Source organism: Camellia sinensis, chromosome 5 (assembly GCF_055761805.1).
Source record: "Camellia sinensis isolate YWXY chromosome 5, ASM5576180v1, whole genome shotgun sequence".
In the NCBI taxonomy this organism is placed as follows: Eukaryota; Viridiplantae; Streptophyta; class Magnoliopsida; order Ericales; family Theaceae; genus Camellia; species Camellia sinensis.
In genome coordinates, this window is record NC_138965.1 from 160,794,626 (window position 1) to 160,815,402 (window position 20,777).

At 32.6% G+C, this 20,777-nt stretch overlaps 2 protein-coding genes and 2 long non-coding RNA genes across 4 annotated transcripts; 2 read left to right on the forward strand and 2 right to left on the reverse strand.

Moving 5' to 3' along the window:
• Positions 1-40: 40 nt before the first annotated feature.
• On the reverse strand, positions 41-5,260 carry LOC114278675 (uncharacterized). The gene is made up of 2 exons (XR_014330392.1): positions 5,130-5,260; positions 41-589 (listed from the first exon to the last, which is right to left on the reverse strand). It is a non-coding gene; the product is annotated as an uncharacterized LOC114278675 (long non-coding RNA).
• Positions 5,146-5,509, forward strand: LOC145790948 (uncharacterized). The gene is made up of 2 exons (XR_014330393.1): positions 5,146-5,266; positions 5,400-5,509. It is a non-coding gene; the product is annotated as an uncharacterized LOC145790948 (long non-coding RNA).
• Positions 5,510-9,182: 3,673 nt separating this feature from the next.
• LOC114278925 (RNA polymerase II transcription mediator) lies at positions 9,183-15,643 on the reverse strand. Its single transcript, XM_028221080.2, has 8 exons — positions 15,310-15,643; positions 15,004-15,235; positions 13,479-13,592; positions 13,123-13,208; positions 12,369-12,756; positions 11,822-12,292; positions 11,393-11,707; positions 9,183-9,600 (listed from the first exon to the last, which is right to left on the reverse strand). Exons 1-8 carry the CDS (start codon positions 15,396-15,398, stop codon positions 9,274-9,276), a joined length of 2,022 nt encoding a protein of 673 aa, XP_028076881.2. The 5' UTR covers positions 15,399-15,643; the 3' UTR covers positions 9,183-9,273.
• Positions 15,644-17,076: 1,433 nt separating this feature from the next.
• Positions 17,077-20,318, forward strand: LOC145791827 (protein FAR1-RELATED SEQUENCE 5-like). Its single transcript, XM_082872271.1, has 6 exons — positions 17,077-17,518; positions 17,665-19,310; positions 19,402-19,566; positions 19,660-19,734; positions 19,822-19,870; positions 20,176-20,318. Exons 1-6 carry the CDS (start codon positions 17,077-17,079, stop codon positions 20,316-20,318), a joined length of 2,520 nt encoding a protein of 839 aa, XP_082728397.1.
• The last annotated feature ends 459 nt before the right edge of the window (positions 20,319-20,777 follow it).

Below are 20,777 nucleotides of genomic sequence, written 5' to 3' on the forward strand. Positions count from 1 at the left end.
AACTGATTACACAGATTACACAGCTCTGCTGGACAAAATGACAAAATAACCAAGTGCCATTACATAACCATATAACCATACAAAATTAACAAGTCTAGTTAACCATACAAAGATATAGTTTACCTAACCACATAACCATACAACCTGCCACTAGCTGCCATGGGTCGCAAAGATTACAAAAATATTACATTTTTATAACTAACACGATCCCAATTACAAGCAAGATACACAACCCATAAATACGACTCGAATTTTGATTTATGTCTGTTTCCAACTTAAGCATCTTTGCCCTCATAAATTGCAGTTCTTCGCTTTGAAATCGAAATTGTTCATTCATAAGTCGAAGTTGTTGTTCGGTGACAGTTGACATATTTTCCATTTGCACTACTCCTTCACGTCTACCTTGTGAATTTGTAGGCAAGCACCATCCCATAAAATCGCCGCAATTTTTACAACAATAAAATAATTTGTTTCTGTTTTGTTCCGTCTCCGAAATTTGAATAGTTGCTTTCTTATGACATTTAGGGCCATTTCTGTTGTTGAACGTCAACTGATCTGAGGTACCTCCGTTAACAGTTGAACTTGACATCTGCAAAATTATGCACACAATTCATAGTAAAGTTATATACACATTCAACTTCAATCATATCATTCCTACATACACCTACTTTTCAATCTTTTGGTTTTTGCTTCTTTTTTTTTAAAAAAAGAAAAAAAAACTCTTACGTTGCCCTAAACAGGAAGGTTATTAAAAAAACTTTTAGGTTGCCCTAAACAGGAAGCTTTGACACTTCCCTCAAGTTAGGGTAAATTTGCTATATTTACATTTGCATATGTATGCATGCATCCAAGCATAAATTATATCTATCAGATCTAATTAATTGCACATTTCATTTAATCAATAAGTGCACTTGACAAATGGATCTATACTTGCATTAATAACTTCAAGATAACTTCAAGATCCAAACATATTGTTGAAGTTATGTATGCCAAACATATTTATAAATTAAAAAAAGAAAGAAGTTATGTATGTCAAACATATTGTTGAATGATTGTGAACTTGTGATATCTCAGTTTGTAATCTAAATCCTTAAACTGGCATTCTTCTACACACATATATAAACACAAACCTTGGTATTTAAATTTTGATACTTTCATATTCCAACATTTTCAACATACCTCTTTGTCTTTCTCAAGAATAGAAAATCATGGCTGCTCTGCTTAATAAACCTATGCTTTTGTTTCTTTCGTTCGCGGCTAGTTTATGGTTGTGTTGTCATTTCTCTGAGGCTGCACTCCTGCGTTTCCATCACCCCTTGAAAACCGATGGCTCCCTTAGCTTTTTGGTGGTCGGAGATTGGGGACGTAAAGGCCTTTTCAACCAATCTAAAGTTGCTTCTTAGGTCTTTCATTTTTCTTCCCTTAATTATTAATCATCAAATTTTTTTTTTTCAAAATAAAAATATTGGATTTTTGAAATGAGCTATATATGTTTACTTCAGAATTTTCAGGAGTTATTTAATTTAATACCTTTGATAAACACTTGAATGGTATAAATGGACTGATTGTTTTGTTTGGTGATCATACATAATATTGCCAAAGATGGCATATTTGAATTGAATCTTCCCTTTTGCAAAAAAATAAAATTAGTATCAATCTACTAGGGGCCATGTCTACTAGTATAGCCCAAAATTTGCTCGACTCGCATGAAGGGAATGCTTTAAATGAGTGAGGATTAGTTGGGATTATACCTAATTAAATATCCAATTATCAAAATAAATAAATAAATATATATATTTTTGGCCCCATATCAAGTGTAAGTTCTTCACGTCGATAAAGTTTTTTTTTTTTATTTCATGATAGTTTGACTAATCTTTTGTTGTTGTTGTGTGAATAAAAAAAAATAAAATAAAATTAGTGTTATTATAGTCTAAAAATTAGATTCATTATAAACTTAATGATGTAACAATCTATTAGAATATTTAAAGCAACTCTTTCTCTCATATCTTGTCTAATTATTAATCAATCACTACAACAAAAACATACTTTAGTGGCACTACACTAGTGGCATATTTTTAGAAAATGCCACAAAAAATGATATTTAGTGGCACGTTTTTGAAAAATGCCACAAAACGACAAACATAAAAGGCTCTAGTGACATTTCAATGAACAAGTGTCACAAAACTACAACAAAAACATACTTTAGTGGCACTACACTAGTGACATATTTTTAGAAAATGCCACAAAAATGATATTTAGTGGCACGTTTTTGAAAAATGCCACAAAACGACAAACATAAAAGGCTCTAGTGACATTTCAATGAACAAGTGTCACAAAACTATAACAAAAACACACTTTAGTGACACTATACTAGTGGCATGTTTTTAGAAAATGCCACAAAAATAATATTCATGACATTTACCAACAGATGCCACTAAACTTTAGTAGCAATGGCGTTTTTTTAAAAATGTCAAGATACTAGGTAGGTGCAAATTACTTTTTATGGCACTTAGGTGAAGAGTTTCATAAACAAATATTTTATAGCATTTTGAGAAATGCCACTAAGTCAAAAACTTTCCAAGCTTATAATGGCATTTTTGAAAGAACAAAAAATGCCAATATATTTTTAAAATTTTTACAATGCAGTAAATGATTAAAAATAAATAAATTAAACTCAATAAATACTACAGGAAAAAGCATATTCGGTGACTAAATTTCTTGACCAAAAAAAATTTGGTCGCTGAAAGTATAGCTTTCAGCAACCAAAACAGCATTAGTAGCCAAAAGTAAAGCTTTTTGACGACTAAACAATTTTAGTAGCCAAAAGTCTACAATTGGCGACCAAAACTAAGTTTGGTAGCTGATTATATGGGTTTTAGTGACAAAAAAAATTTTAGTAGCCCAAAGTAAAGCTTTTTGGCAACTAAAAAAATTTAGTAACCAAAAGTTTACAATTGGCGACTAAAAATAAGTTTGGTCGCTGATTATATGGGTTTTAGTGACTGAAAAATTTTTAGTAGCCCAAAGTAAAACTTTTTAGCGACTAAACAATTTTAGTAGCCAAAAGTCTACAATCGGCGACTAAAACTAAGTTTGATCGCTGATTATATGGGTTTTAGTGACTGAAAAATTTTTAGTAGCCCAAAGTAAAGCTTTTTGGCGACTAAAAAAATTTAGTAGCCAAAAGTCTACAATTGGCGACTAAAAATAAGTTTGGTCACTGATTATATGGGTTTTACCGACTAAAAAAATTTTAGTAGCCAAAAGTAAAGCTTTTTGGTGCCAAAAAAATTTTAGTAGCCAAAAGTCTACAATTGGCGACTAAAAAATAAGTTTAGTCGCCAAAAGTGGTCATTTTTAGCGCGGGAAAACTAAAATCCTAAGGCGGGAATAAAATTTTTTGATGACCAAAATTTTGGTAACCGAAAGTGCATCTTCGGCGACCAAATCCGATTTTGGTCAATAAAAGTTAAGTTTTTTAGCAACTAAAAAATAATTAATAGCCAAAAGTATAAAATTGGAGACTAAAAAATGTTTTTAGTGGCCAAAAGTGGTCTTTTTTTTATTTTGGTAGTAAATAGTTTATTTTACATAAATTATGTTCAATAAAATAATTATGTTTATACATATACTTTTATATTAATATGGATGTATGTGCTATATAAATAATATATGTTGCATATATAATCATGTGGTGGTATAAAGGTGTAGTGGAAAGAGTGTGGTGTATAAGGTTTATGGTGCGCAAGGTTGGCGGTTCAAGTCTCCGCAAGAGCGGATCAAATTGTTCTACAACGAATTATCATCATGAATGGCACTTGATAGCGTCACGAATAGTGCCTACCATGACATTAAAGTGTCACTGAAAGGTTTTAGTCTTGATGGTGTAATGACACTTACAAGTGTCACTAACTCTTTTTTTAATGGCGCTTGATAGTGCCACAAATAATATCTACCATGACATTAAAATGTCATTGAAAGTTTTCAGCCATGATGGTGCAGTGGCACTTGCAAGTATCTACCGTGGCACTCGTATCTACCGTGGCACCGATAGAAGTGGCACTTGTTCAAAATGCCACAAGACCAAAAAATGTCATTACAAGAATAGTTTTGTGGCACTTTCAAATGTCACTAAACTAAGAAAATGTTGTAGTGAATAATCCCATTTAAATATCATTTGATTTAAAAAGTGAACTTGTATATTATTTTTTTAAAAAAGTAATCAATAAAAAATACATAGTTCTATGTGGCAAAATGATAGCCATGGGAATGGACATATAAGAGTGAGCCGTATTCGGTGACTTCTTTAATGACGATAGACTTCCATATATGAGACCATCTTGAATGGTAGTTTGGAAAATGGCTCCTATGTAATTATAATGTGATTCACTTCAATGTACTTGTTTACTATTGTATGTTACAAATCGCATCATTTTCTTCAATATGTGATATCCTACCAATGTGAATGCAACAATGCTTTGGTTTTTTCCACTATTGTAGGATAGGACTACCAGGTTTGGGTTAGGTGACTTTGAGAATAACATAAATTTATTAAAAATTTAAAAACTACTTGAATTTGAGAATTAAGAACAATGTGGTGCATTTGTAATGTCTATAGGTTATAGGAGCATAGTTTGACAAACTTGGGTCAAATTCATTTGCAGTTTACTCAATTACAGTGACAGATGCAGATGAAAAATGATTATCATACTACTTTATTTTCTAGTTATCTATTCTGTAATAGAAAGAAATCTATGTTCAACTGAAATATGTTCTGAGAAATAAGAATTTGTTTCTCAAACTCTGTTCATCAAACTCTGTTCTTAAATATGCAGATGCAGATGAAATAGATTCTGTTTCTCAAACTCTGTTCATCAACCATTGTCCGAATGGAATCTATGAAACATTGTCCTATTTCTCAAACTCTGTTCATCAACCATTGTCCTATTTCTCAAACTCTGTTTTATTTGAACATATTTAAGAACAGAATCTATGGAATCTATGTTTATCAACCATTGTTCGAATCTATGTTCATCAACCAAAAAGAGTATGGGCAAAAAAATCTATGGAAAATCTATGGAAAATCGAAAGGGAAAAATCGAAAAGAATGGAAAGGGAGAGAAACGAACCTCGTTCTTCCAGATCGTCCAGATCTTCTCCTCTCCTTCGTGTCGTCCTGTATCGTCGCCTCACTCTTCCAGATCGTCCAGCTCTTCTCCTCTCCTTCGTGTCCTCTGTCTAGGGTTCAAAATTGGAAAGGGGAAAGGTGAATAAGAAGAAAAGAAAGGAAAAAATATATATATATATATATACAAAACGGCCTCACTCTTCCAGATCGTCCAGCTCTTCTCCTCTCCTTCGTGTCCTCTGTCTAGGGTTCAAAAATGGAAAGGGAAAAGGTGAATACGAAGAAAAGAAAGGAAAAATATATATATATATATACAAAACGGCGTCGTTTTGTAGTGCTGCTGGGAGTGCCGCTGGAAAGAGCGGCCGAAGATCTGAACTCAAATAAAAGTTACTTGGTTTGATAGGTTTCTTAAGCTAACTTCTAAGAAAAACCTTTGACCATATATTATAGATTCGACTTTGATATGAGGTCAAACTATTAGCTAATCACTACTCATTGTGAATTCATGAACATTGAATTTGAATTTCAACTTGAGTATTCCTAATGATATGAGGTAAGGAAATTCAAATTGACACATAGCTAATCGTTCTCAATTTTAATTATAATAACAATTATTTAATGATTAGCTAACCAATAATGTAATAAGAGTTCTAGTTAATTTTATTATTATCATGTTAAGGTCACTGACGGCGTACTTAAAACTTATAAATAATATCACTTAAAACTTTTAAGTTAGCTTTAATGAAATAATCTAACTTATCAAAAATATAATGACTGTTTTAGTCAATTTTATTATCATCATGTCAAGATCCCTGAAGACCTACTTAAAACTTATAGTGCCGTTTTGGCAACGCAGCAAAAAGCTGCGTTTTGAGCAACTTCCCAAAAACGCCAACGCTTGCAAAACGCCACTAATTCCATTTGGAAAGACCCAAAAAAGCCATTTAAAAATTTACCAAACTACCCTCTCGAACATTATAATTAATTAATTCAAAAAATTGTGGACATGCAAAAAGTAAGGATATTTTGGTCATTTTAGAGTGATGTGACACTTTGAAAAAATATTAAACCAAAAAGCAAAAAAGTCAACTTTTTACCAACTTCTCAAATCACTTCCAAAAAAGCCAAAAAACTTGATAAAAAATCAAAAGTCAACTTTTTACTAACTTTCCAAAACAACCCATAATCAATATTACTGAAGACTTTTAAGTTACTTTTAATAAAAAGTCAAGCTAGTAACATATAAATGACTGACACTTTTAATAGTTAAAATGTGACAACCCATTTGGGTAATAATAAATCAATAAATTCTTAATGTAAATATTTTCGAGCAAGACTATAATTATTAGGAATGTTTAAATTTTATTTAGGGTTAATTCTAGAACATTATGGAAAATGAAAAGTTAAAGATAAAGAGAGATTGAAGAGACACTTGTCATTATTTATAAGTATGTGTCATGTAATCGTAATTACGCATGGCATTTGGTTGTGAATAATTATTTAATAAAAAAATAAATTGTTGGATAATATGAAGATCAAAATAAAAATAAAAATAAGAAGAGGAACAAGTGGCGTTCACTTGTGCCGTGGGTGAGGTGTCAGTGTCTCGTGTTGGTTGGTTGACAAATTTATATGTAATTTAAACAATTTAAATATTCGAACTACCTTTTAAAAATTGTCTTTAAACGAATTTTTGTCTATTTTTATTAATTTTTTTATTTATATTTTAGTTAATTTTTTTAGATATATTTAAAAAGTAAAAAAAAAAATAATTAAAATATGAAAAAAATCACAAAAAAATAAACAAGAATTCGAACAAAAATGTACATAAATTTTTGTTCAAACTTTCATTTATTTTTAATATTTTTTTTAAAATTTAAGAATTTTATTTTATTTTTTAGATTCATCTTGATCTAAAAAATATAAAAAATTGATTAAAATATAAAAAAAATTACTATATTAAAAATAAACGAAAACTCATCTAAAAATAATTTTTAAGAAATTAAGCTAAACAGACGTTAATTTCTTACTGGATTATACAATATAGATATAATGATGATTTTTTTAGCCTAGAGCTGGTTTTGATTCAATTCTAAAGATTTCACAATTCAATTTGGTTTCTTCTTTCTTCTACGTGACGCCTACTTGATACTTGCACTCATTTGGCATAGTTGTTTGAGGTTAAAATAGTCATAAAAAAATAAAAAAAATTAAATAATCAAAAAGATAAAATATTATATTTAAATAGTAATTATTTTATTTTATTTTTATAAAAATTAATAAAATTAAAAATTAATTCCAAATGAGATTTTTTAACTTAAAAAAAAAAAAAAAATTAAAAAGCAACCCATATCCCAAACCAACTCATAGCCTTGTACTTTTTAAAATATCACATCATAAATATATCAAAATTAACCACTCTGTTTATTTTATCAAATTAAGTTTTCTATTTATATAAATATAGCCAATATTGAAGAATCTTATATTAAAGTTTCGTTTAGCATTGGCTAATATAGTTAATTTTTTGTGTTGAGACTTTTTTAGATTGACTTTTTTAGTTTCGTTTGGTTTGAATTTTTTGACTTTTTTGACTTTTTTGAGAGAAAAAGTGTAATGATTATAAGTTAGATGTAATATTTTGTCTTATTAGTTTATTTAGCCTATTTTTATCATTTTGTACTTTTTTTAGTCCCAAAATGATAACCAAACCGGGGCTAATTAATCTTACAATTTTTTTCCCAATCTAACCATCTATCAAATTAAAATAATGTAAAAAATTGAACTATGTTTTTAATTTTTTGAAGTACATTGATTTTTATTGAATTATATAATTTAGATATAGTGGTAAATTTTTTAACCAAAAATGATTGGGAGCTCTAATAGTAATAAAGGAGTTTTAATAAGCTCCAATAGGGGTGGGCCCACTGTAATGTGATTTTTGTCTTTCTTTTTTTCTTTTTTTTTAATTGATTGCCATATCATTAGAACTCAATTAGAATTCCAAAATCAGGAGATGTATCATTGCTCATTTTTTAACGTAAAACAGTGAAATGAAAATCAAATCACATGGTTCTGGTTCAGTTTTAAAGATTTTACAATTCAATTTGGCTCTTAAATTTTTAAAATCTAGGACCTAGCTTGATTCTTAATTTAATTTAAAAAATATTCTAATTTGAGAAGTAAATTCCAATATTTGTGGCTTCTTGTGATGCATTATCTTTTCCGCATAATGGAATTATATTGCGTTACACAATGGGTAACTCTCCCGATGAATTTTGGAAGCAATGATCCACAATGAAATGAAAGTGACCTAGTTCCATATTTCCAAAAGCATTGTTTTCTTTAGGTGGTGTTTGGATCAAAGATTTGGATAAAAATTTAGAAAGAAAAAGAATAAAATTGAATTTTATTAACATTTTACTTACTTTTTTCTTTTCTACTTTTCAAATTCCTACAAAAATCCATAATCTAAATACAGCCTCATGTTGGTATGTTTGTAGGACAATATATTTGAAATTTTCACAAGAGTTTTTGTGACTGGTTCTCTATATATATGGGTATAAAAAATAAAAATGTATATTTCAATATACATAATTTTTTGAAAATAAATGCTAGCCAAACATTTTAAAAAGCAGTTATGTTTTTTTGTATTATTAAAATTTAAATCAAAATGTGCTTGAAATCATGCTTATACAAAAATGAGCATGATTGGCATATTTCATTTGAATTTTCATGAACGACACAAAATAAAATAATGGGGGTTAATTTTTCAATATTCAATTTATTATTTAAATTTTCACCGTGATTAGTTTTTCAATATCCGATTTATTATTGAATTTTTCTCCATTTTTCATACAAAATGTAGAAGTTTCCCTAACAAAAATTGAAAGAGTTTCTTTTTAATTTGTATCCCCTTCTAAAAAATCACCCAATCCAAACAGACTGTATCACTACGTTTGGTTTCATTTTCAAAATCTATTTTCTGAAAACTAAACCAAATTAGTTTATTGTGTGTTTAGGAAAACAAATTGTGAAAACGAAACCGAAAGCATTTTACAACTAGGATTTCAAAGAGATGTAATTGCAAAATCACCCACAGCAACCTTTCCCATAGACAACTACAAGAAAAGTATGATGCAAAATCAGGGGTTTCCACCACCATTGGAGAGGCTAACCAAGTCCATCAATGTTGAATACAACAAATCCAATGATAAATAACCCAGGAATTTCCTCGTGTCCGATCCACCATCAGAAACATCTGCATGAAGTTTGCGTTCCTCGGTGAATCCATCCTCCATCACCAACCACCAGGAGATGCATCCTTGGGTATCTTCTGGATCAACATGTGCCACGAGGCCAACTGTTTCCCCTTGCTCAAGCTCGAAGGACAAACATAGATAGTCCCGATTCACTTTGATTCCGACCATAAGAGCTTCCTCATGAAGCCAACGAATAACTTGGCTTGCAATCTGTAGTCAAAGTAATACATGTACAAATTTCAATTTTTTTTTTTGGGTGAATAATACAAATTTCATTTTGTGTAATACATATTGTGAAAGTTGTTATCTAACAAGAAGATACGTGGCTTTAGTTGAAATTTCACATGCATCTTTCAGATAGAAATTATGTTTTGATTCTATTGTAATTGGAAAAACAAAACATGGTTTTGGATTTTTAGTGGATGCAACACGACAGCACACACAACATACCCAATTCTTATTGAGCAATATATAGTCAAACTAAAGTTTGATGAGCATGGTAACCGTGTTTGGTTACACCCATCATACAACCTTTATTTGGTCCATTGAATTACTAGATTCGCAAAATTTTCCCATTTGGAAATGTTTACTGATTGTTATGCTTGCAATGTTGGACCTAAGGGTGTGCTTATGGGATGAGCCGGAACAGGTTTACTATTGACCTGTCAACCGACCCGACCAATTTGGGTTAACAAAATGCTCAAACAATCTCGACCAACAATGAGTGTAACTAAGATGAGAAAGCTTAGATTGTAGAAAGACTAGGAAAGACAAAATCATTAATAAATATATTCATGAAATAGTTGGAGTAACATAAATTGAAAATAAGTTGCAAGAATAGGCTAAGATGGTTGGTTGAGATGCAGTAAAAAGTTGAATGATCACTGTAAATAAAAATGTTAGGGAGAGAGGAATGCATAAATTGACAGATAGGAGATGCAGTAGTAAAAAAAAGATACGGATATATTTAATTTAACTGAGCATATAGCAAAATAGTGGAAAAAAAAATTCGTGTAGGTTTTAGTGCGACACAAGGTTTAGTTTAGTTTGGTTATGCATCACAATTTAACTGTATTATGCAACATGCAATGCACCATCACATATATGTAACACCATTGACACACAAGTGGGACAAGTACATGGTTTGGATTTAAATTTTATATCCTTATTGTATATCACACGCTCTCCTGTACTGTTATACAAAAACGTCAATTTTCCTATCTCTAGTAAGCTTTGTGTACTAGAGCAACTACAAATTATATTTCTTTCTATCTCTTCTAAAATTTTATTTTAATGGAACTTACAAAAGTTCATAACACTTGTGAGATAATTAGAATTTGTCCAAATTCTAAGAAACAAAATTATGAAACATAATGGGCTTGCTTGGTTTGTATTTGACAAACATGTTTTGAGATAAAAAGTACAAAAATTTGTTTGGTTTGGTTTTTTTTCAAAAGATGTTTTGAAAAATTATTTTGAGAGAGAGTTTTGAAAAAAGTGATTGATTTGATGTGTATGAGAGAGATTTATTTGAAAAACTTGTAAACCAAACAAGTTTTGGAAAAAAATTTTGGAAAAATTTGTTTGGTTTGATTACTTTTGAAAACTTATTTGTAGAAAATTTTTCCCAAAATTTTTTAAGAAACACAAACCAAACAAGGCCAATGTCTCTGGACTGTAACTTCTAATGTTTAATGTGAATTAATGGATAATGATACCTAATCATTCAAGGATATAAACTTCACTTGGTGTGCATCTATTCAAAGAATGCTAGTATTACATCTGTGCATGCTCTTTATTTTTATTTATATAAAAAACTAGTGCTTGCATGAAACTTGGCACAGACCACGTACAGGTCACTAAAACCTAAAATATCTATTAATGCAAGGACAGCAGTCCTTGTGCTTAGCATTACCAAGTTTAAGTTTCCTATATGCAGCTACAACAACTAAATGAACTTATATACAATAACCACACAAAAATCATAAAAATAGAGACATACCTGCTGAAGAAGTATCACAGGAAGATCTGCCAAGTCACAGTCATATCGGTTCATAGAGCAGATGCCCTCGGAACTTTTGAAGAGGGCAACAACATTGGGAGCACCTTCCCCTTCTACATTAATGAAATCATCATTCACCACCACCTTGGTTCGAAACTGTGACTTCACATCCTTAATATGTTTAATGCTCGAGTTTTGGGTTTGACATCCAGCATGAAGAATGGACTGAGGAACATTCATGGAGATTGTCCACGAAGATGTTCGTGAATGCCAAGTAGGATGAGAGATAAGTTGGACATACGGGACCCCAGCAACCTTTCATATATCAAACAAAGTATCAGATGGAATGAAATGGTGAAATAAAAATAAACAACAAATTTCTTTTTCTTCCCATTTAAATTTTGATTCATGTAAACAAGAAGTCAATACCAGATTTTCCAGCTCAGCGAGAACTTTGTTCGAAAAGATCCTGTGAGCCAGAGACATGCAGAAATGACCCAGAAGATTTAACCCATCCTTTGATGGTTGCTGATTAGATAAGTGAGTTCTACCAGCAGAAATAGATCCATCTTTCGCTCTTAGAAGTACATGTTCATGAAAAATTTGTGCCAAATAAATTTCACAACTCATTCGATTAGGAAACCTGGGCTTCTTTTTTTGGGCATCATTTTTCCCTTCACCTAACCGTGATCCATCATATGTTTCAAAAGGTACAATTGCAGTGTCCAAATTTTGAGTCTCTGCACTATCAACTGTTTGACTATCTTGCCCAGATGGCACAAGTGAAATGAAGACAGAAGCTCCTTGACCTATGCTCAGTTGCAAATAGTTTTCTCGTATTCCAGTCACATTCACACCTAAAGATGGGTTTAATGCTTCGTGATTCACCAAATCAAAAACCTGGAACAAGAGAACCAGAAGCAGTAAAAATGTAGTACTTAGAAGTATGAAGGGCATAGAAAAGCAAGGAACATACCTGCTCATCAAAGATTGCATGATGAACTTCACGGAGAATTGAATGTGTTTCTTTAACGCACTCATCATCACTCACAGGTTCTTTCTTAGTTTCTTTGGATAGATCCTCAGAGGAGCAACAGTTTTTCGTTTTACTAGATTGTCTTGGATTATTACCCAAATGCGAACCAAGAAATGAAAATTCAAGTGAGTGGCACGAATTTGGAGGTATGTTCACAGCTAGCATACCAGCTGGGTCATGCTCAACTCGCACTGTTGATATAGCAGATGGACGAGATACGACCGCTGAATCATGTAATGTATTGTCAAATAGATCAATGTAGAAGCCTTCATTGCCAGGAGCAAAAGCGACCACACGCTGCCGTTTAACTTTCCAGTTTTGCTGCAATCTATCCGCTTGTCAGGAAATAAAGTAGATGGAGGACGAAATTATGCGTACATCGTTATGGGATAATAAGCTTCTTTTATTCATATATATATGAACTGATGAAGAAATGGAGATCAAGAAAACAATATACAACCACTGCCAGTTGTCAACAAATTGTGGTTTACTGGGTTCATTGTAAGGGCTACTGAGGCTCCATAGCTATATAAAACCAATATAAATCAATGACAAGATCTAAACAAGAAAGCAAAATATGGCGATTGTTTACTCCATAAAGATCTAAAATAGGACATTTGAAATGTAATATTCATGAAATGTAGATGTAGTGTATCTGATACTCTACAAATCATGGCATTTGGGGCATGTTCACCTGATGAGAGCACCATAGAATCTTGCTTCCCTAGCAACCTGCCTTTCCAATGCTTTGGCAGATTGCTTGAAATATTTCCCAAGATGCTGCCAATCAGAAACAAAGAGCAAGTAAAAAGCAGCTTGACATATCTAACAATCTACCATTATGCAGACATAGCAAGGCTGCTGCACAAATATCATTTTGTCGATCGAAATTATCTACATGTCATTACTTGTCAATGCAAATTTATGCTAACTATACCTAGCCTATCGGCTATCACATGTAACAAAAGGTGAGATTGTGAATTTAAACAAAGGAAGAGCATCACTGTTATTAAATACAAGTACAAATACAACAAACACAAAGATGAGTACCCGGAAGCATTGCAGCTTTGTTGCTGTGGATACAGCAAGGTCAGACACTAGTTCATTAGGTAACTGCTTCGGCCTGGTCATGCCAGCCACTGTAACTGCATCATTAGCTTCCACCTACACATATCAAAAACAAAAAATTACATAATTTTATTCCTCATTCAAGTTTTGATGATTCTATTCCCTATTGACATTTTTTTTTATATATTGACGAAAACACTTGAGAGTAAAGTCATATCAAGCAAAAAAATTAACCTAAATCAAGTACTTACTAAAGTATACAAAAAATTCTAACTTGAAGCTTGTTACATGATACAAATTTAAAGCTAAAAAACTACAAATTGTGCATTTAAAATCCTAAACCTACATTTAAATCCGACACCTCTGTTATCAGAACTTACGATTCGCGATTTGATTCACGATTCGATTCGCAATTTTTGCAAAATCGATTTAAATCTATAGGTGAATTTATTTTGGAAGTGAATATTTAGTGAATCGCACGATTTACAATCGATTCACGATTCAATTCACTTTTTAAGATTCAAGCAATTTTTGAAATTATTGTGTTCGACATATTTTCGACTATTTTTTTTCTCTATTTTTAGTGAAAATCATATAACACAACTTTTAATAGCGTTTAATACCAAAATAACTAATATATATACATGATTTGTTATTATTTTAGTGAACATGGAGTTTTTAATATGATCCAATCAGATTCAATAAGACCCAACATATTTTTAATCTTTCTTCTAATTTTTTTCCCTTTAAAAAATCATAATATATCTTCTATAGATGTTTAAGATTAAAGTTATACTATGAATCATCTATTGCTATTTTATTAAATTGAATATAATTGAATATTACATATGTGAGATCAGTTATACATTTTAAAATAAAATATTCTAAATAATTATTTCTTATTATTTACTCACTACTACTTAGAAAAATATATATACTTACTATCCAAATATCAATATCATTGTTAATTATTGTACCTTGAAAATTAATAGTTTGTCTATTTAGTTATTATCTTTATTAAGAATGGTTGATAAGAACTGTTTAAAAAAGCAAAAAAAGTAAGATGATTATCTTACATAGAAACTTTTGTTAACTTCTTACCTATTAAACTAAAAGATTATCATTCAAAATATGATTTTTATTGATTTAAGTCTAAATATTTCATATTCATAAGATATATTTAACATCTAAATGTATATATATATATATATATATATGTTTTTAAGTAATTTAGAAAAAGTGACCGAATTTTTATGATTCACGATTCAATTTGATTTGCGATTCAGTATGAGGCCATTTTAATTCACAATAAGAATCCCGATTTCACAACAATGTCCGACACATTTAACCTGAAATGATCCCTTTCGGGCAATGTTCAATACCAAAAGCCTATCAATTACATATAATTAACTTACAAATACAATGTGGGGTTTGTGTGCAGAAACATATACGTTCATAATATATATGTGCATATATATAGAAATCAGTCAGGATGAGAGTGACTCACGGTATTGATGAGATCGATGATGACAGACAGCTCTTGATGAGCCAACTGCAAATTCTCGACCATGCTCTGCCATGGCCATGTCGTTGTTGCGGCCTCTTTCGAAGAAGAAGAAGAAGAAGAAGACGAAGACGAAGTCTTCTTCTGCTTCTTGTTGGGGTCTTCTCTCTCCACTGCCCACGCGAAGTCTATTCGTCGAATTAGGTTCAATCGCTTCTCGTCATAACCTACATCACTGCAAAATGTACACATAATTACATATCTACAGACATACATATATACACATATATACATTGAATCAAAGCTTACGAAGAGAATCGTTCGAGTCCGTTTTCTTCAATGGATTCTAAGCGCTTGATTGGAAGCTTGTCCAGAGAAATTTCCAAATCTCCGTCCATTTTCCCGGGAAAATTCGAGAGAAATTTTGAACCAAGCCCCAGAAGAAAAAAAAAAGCCAGATGTAGAAATTGCCGGGAAAGGTGAAGCCCTTCAGTCTTCAGTCTTCATCAGTCTTCGCTGAAAGCACAACAATGCCAATGGAGTCTTCGTATCGTACGAGATTGCCATGTCTGAAATCGAATTAACGATATTCATGAAAGGGGAGCAGAGAACCCTAATTTGATGAAAAAATTGTGAATTATTTAAACCGGACGGTTTTGTTATGATAAAAAAAATAGGAGCCGATTTTACGGGATTTCCGGTCTGACCGGCCGTTTAATTGATTTTTGAAAAAATCGTAGCCCTTTTTAACGATTTTTGTGAAGGGGATCAGCTTGATTGGACCGTGTCGTTGAGGAGTTCGGATCTTCTCTTTAAGGCTCCTCCTTGACATCCTGTTTGCAACAGCTCAGATGAGTCGTTGGACATTTAATGGCTGAGATTAAAAAATAAAAAAAAATTGAAATTTTGGTCGATCTCTCGCCCAAACAAAAACACAGCTTAGAGGTTATACAGATACAGAGGTTATGCGCACTCTCACACAGCACTCAACACTCACCCCTTCTCCTCCGTTGAACCCATCCTCATCGGCGGCGACCCACTGTCGATACAAATTATGTCTGCTTCGCTGCTACGTTCTTCTCCTCCACCTTACCGAACCGTTCGCAGCGGCAGACCCTCTCTACAGCACTCTTCAAATCGAACCCATCGGTTTGCCCTCTTTCTATCTACCCTCCTTGAGAACCAGAGATTAGTCTTCTTCATTCCCTCTGTCTCTCTGTAATTTATTATTTGAGCTTCAACTGAACTTAGTCTGATAAGTTTGTCTCTGTCCTCAAGATTATTTGTTAATTGACAAGATTATTTGAACTCAAACATACATACAATACCTTTCATTTGTCTCTTCATTGCCTCATTTTTTGTTAATCACAAATTAGATCATATCTGGATATAATAAATGATCAAATCTGTCCTTCACCAAGAAGACAGACAAGTTTCTTATTCCACATAAATGGGCCTTCACTGATGAAAGATATTACATCTTAAGTAGAAACTTGGCCATCTTAAGTAGAAGACAGATAGATTTGTTGCTTTATTGAGTAACAGTTTCTGTAGATACTGGATTTGCACAATGAAAGTTAGGCCTCATTTCCAACATTAGAGCCTATTTAGACTATATAGTGACAGATTCTAAACACTGGTGGAAAAATATATTTTAATATATATGACAGAGTTCCAAGATATACATGTAGAAGTAGAACTAAGAGCTTATGATGAGAGTAATTTGGCATACCAACAATTACATAAACTTCATAAAAAGGGAAATAACATGGAAATATGTAATCCATGAAAACCTCATTATCTGTCTCTATCTATGTAATGGATTATTGATTATATTTGATTGAGCTTGAAACAAATCCTCTTCCCAAAAATGTGTGTTTGGAATTTTTTAAAACTGAACTTAGTCTCTATGTTTTTATGTCTGGATTTTTTTTTTCAAACTGAAATTATGTTTTTTTGTGTCTAAAATAAAGATGTAATTTATGGAGCTAAGATTTTATTTATATGGGTTTTCAGTTGCTTTTTGATATGAATATGGAACCTGAGAATGATTGGGCTTAGAAGACAAAACAAGGAATGGCGTTTGACTTTGAACAATGTGCATATGATTTTTATAATACATATGGAGGAAGAATGGGGTTTAGCATAAGAAGGGATTATTATAGGAAAAACAAGTTCGCTAACCAACTTATTTGTAGACTTTTGGTTTGTAACAAGGAGGGATTTCGAAAGGTTGACAAGCGAGACCCATTGGCAAAAAACCCTAGAGCTGAAACTAGGACCGGTTGTGAGGCTCGACTTTATATTAAATTAGATGAGGGTACTGGGAAATTTGTTGTAACTGATTTCAAAGAAAAACACAACCATGATCTTGTATCACCCGAGTGTGCCCACATGTTGCCGTCACAAATAAAGATATCGACTACCCAAGCAATTGAGTTAGATTTGGCGGCACAATCTGGTCTTTCTTTAGGCCAGTCTTTTGAAATCATGGGTAGGGAAGCTGGTGGAAGACAATGTATTGGGTTTACGAAATTAGATCAAAAAAATTATTTGAGAACCAAAAGACAACAAAGTTAGCATATGGGGAAGTAGGCAATGTGTTACAATACTTTAAAGAAAAATCTTTGCAGAATCCTTCATTCTTTTATGCTTTTCAATTAGATAATGAGGAGCAAATAACCAATATGTTTTGGGCCGATGCACAAATGATCATGGATTATGCCCAATTTGGTGATGTTGTCACATTTGATACGACTTACAAGTTAAACAAAGAACATAGACCCTTTACATCTTTTGTGGGATTCAACCATCATAGGGAAACAGTTATGGTTGGTGCTGCATTGTTGTATGATGAGACCGCCGAATCGTTTGTATGGTTGTTTGAAAATTTTCTAGAGGTTATGTCAAGAAAGGCACCAAAAACTTTGTTCACCGATCAAAATGCTGCAATGGATAAAGCCATACCCATCGTTATGCCTGACACAAGTCACCGATTGTATACTTGGCATTTGATGCAAAATGCATTAAAACATGTTAATTGTTTGTTCCAGGATAAGGGGGTAAAGGGTGTACTAAATAAATTCTTCTTTGACATTGAAGATGCAAATCAATGGAAGTTAGAGTGGGCGGAAATGCTTGATAAATATGATGCGCATGAAAACCATTGGTTGAAATTGACTTTTGTTGTGAAAGAAAAATGGGGCTGGCCATATGTTAGATCAACATGGGCTGCGGGAATGAGTACCACACAACTTAGTGAATCTTTTAGTGCTTTTTTGAAGGATTACATTTGTTCTGATTTTAACTTAAATGAATTCTTCATGCATTTTGAAAGGGTACTTTACGAGAAGCGATACAAGGAGTTAGAAGCAGGACATGCTTTGTGCCAAAGGTTGCCAAAGGTAAAAGCAACAATAAGAATGTTAATTCAAATGGGTAATGTCTACAAAAAAAAGATCTTTGAGGAATTTCAAAATGAGTACTTTCGATCCATTAAATCGGACATAGAAGCAATTGAATATGGCGAGGCCAGTACCATTTACACAGTTGTGGATATTGGTAACAAACATGCAAGGAAAGTGAAGATGGAGAGGGATGGCTCTTTGGGTTGTAATTGTACAAAGTTTGAAAGGGAAGGAATCTTGTGTTGTCACTCGTTGAAGGTTATTAGAGACATATTGAAGATGAAAGAGATTCCCCTACAATACATTCTAAAGAGGTGGACCAAACAAGCAAGAGCCGAAACTGTGAACGACATTAAGGGGAATGACATTCAAGTAGATGTGAAATTCCAACAAGCCTCGCGGTATAAGACATTGATGACCACATTTAGAGCACTAGCAAGTAGAGCTGCTGAAACCGAAGAAACTTATGATTTTTGTATTGCACACCTTGCTACATTAGGTGCAAATGTTGAAGGCAAGTTAAGTGCTCATTTTGGTGTTGGAAATGAAGTAGGTAATGATGATGACACCCAAAGCTTTGAAGTGGATTACGAAGATGTGAATCATGTTGTGCAACCAAAAGGATTGAAGAAAAAGGTGGCAACTAGTAAGGGCAAAAGGAGGGTAAAAGGTGGATTCGAAGCGGCGTTGGTAGCGAACTCCAAAAAAAAATCCCGTGCTAACAGCTTGGCTTCGTCACAATCTATTGCAAGTCCAATAGTTGCACCTTCTCCATTATCTGTTAGAGGAGATATCTATGTTCGTCAACATGTTCCTCCTCTTCCTCCCCTTCATCCTCTTCCTCCATCTTTGCCCATGGGTGGTAATTATATTCCTTCGCCATTGATGTATCCCACATATCATGTAAGTGCTAGTTTAACATTGTATTTTTTGTGTGGATATAATATGTGACGCAAACCATGATTGCGAAGCCTAATATATGACATTGTTGTAGGCGAACAATTTGCAGGACATGTATGTAGTGCCAAATTATTTGCCAAATTCAATGCCTCAACGGTATTCTGTTGGATCAACATTCCAGTCACTACTTCAAAGTTCATGTGGATATGACATTGGGTTTCGATATTCTCAAGAATCAACTACTCCAATGTGTAGTCAGGTTCGTCCTTGCTATCTTTTTAATTTATAGTTGTTGACAATTCTGTCATACCATGTATTCACTTGCTCAAAAATTTGTCTTTTTCCCTTTTAGGCTATGGACAAGCAGAAACAGAAGCAAACTGATGCTGAAATTGGACTGGAAAGTGAAGTCATAGCCTCTGAAATTGTGAAGCAAACTGCTGCTAGAAAGTGATGATTAAACTGCTGCAGCTGGAAAGTCATACATTGGTCTTTTTCCCTGTTTGTATTGAAGCAAACTGATGCTGAATGTGGAGGAATGCGTGTTGAAATGTTAATGGATTGTATGTGTTAATTTACATGGACCAATGTAACAATTTTGATGGACCAATGTTTTAATTTAACTTGTATGTGTGTTCAAAGCAAACTGTTATGGTGTACATTTGATTTGGTTTTTTATCTGGTTTTGCATGATTCTGCTGGTATGCACATGATTCTGTTGGTATGCTTCTGATATGCTGTACATTTGATCTGGTTTTTTATCTGGTTCTGCATGACATGGTTCTGTATTGATCTGATATGGTGTTCATTTGTTCTGGTTCTGTTGGGATCTTAATGTATTGCTTCTGGTATCCTGGTTCATTTACAGTTTATCATCTGGTATGGTTCTGTAATGGTTCTGCAGAGGTATTCATTACTTCTGGTATGCTGGACACATGGTTTTGTAGATGGACACCAGCAATGATCTTGGCTAGACCAGACAATGTGAAGTGTGTGAAGTGTGAAATGTGAAGGAAAAAAAAGGAATAAAAGGAAAAGGATGTATAGATACAGAAGAAGTGTGAAGTGTGAAGAGTGAAAAAAAAAAGGAACAAAAGGAAAAGGGTGTACATAAATGCTATGAAATCATGGTTTGATATGGTTTTTGTAAATTCCTTCTGCTGGTATGCTGTACACATGATTCTGTTTTTGTAAATTCATAAACTAGAAGCTCTAAAATCATGTCATGCAGAACCAGCATACTAGTTTTGATCCTTATTTTGATCATTCTGCTAGTATGCTGTACACATGATCCTTATTTTGATCATATAATCCAACTGGGCAGTGCTCTAAAATCAGCCAAAATCCTCCAATACCTCCATTTTATCCTTCTAAGTCAGCCAAAATCCTGTATTATTCATCTCAAACATCTCAAACATCCCAAGTTCCCAAATTCCATTCATAAAAACCATCTAAAATCATTGGATCTAT

Bases quoted from the DNA above. Each gene is read 5' to 3' on its own strand.
- LOC114278925 (XM_028221080.2), bottom strand. From the start codon at position 15,398: ATGGACGGAGATTTGGAAATTTCTCTGGACAAGCTTCCAATCAAGCGC. The intron at 15,236-15,309 runs GTAAGCTTTGAT...TACATTTTGCAG, and splicing joins GGACTCGAACGATTCTCTTC to TGATGTAGGTTATGACGAGA. The intron at 12,757-13,122 runs GTGAACATGCCC...ACAAGCGGATAG, and splicing joins TTCTATGGTGCTCTCATCAG to ATTGCAGCAAAACTGGAAAG.
- LOC145791827 (XM_082872271.1), top strand. From the start codon at position 17,077: ATGGCGTTTGACTTTGAACAATGTGCATATGATTTTTATAATACATAT. The intron at 19,567-19,659 runs GTTCGTCCTTGC...TTTCCCTTTTAG, and splicing joins CTACTCCAATGTGTAGTCAG to GCTATGGACAAGCAGAAACA. The intron at 19,735-19,821 runs GTGAAGCAAACT...TTTGTATTGAAG, and splicing joins AAGTCATAGCCTCTGAAATT to CAAACTGATGCTGAATGTGG.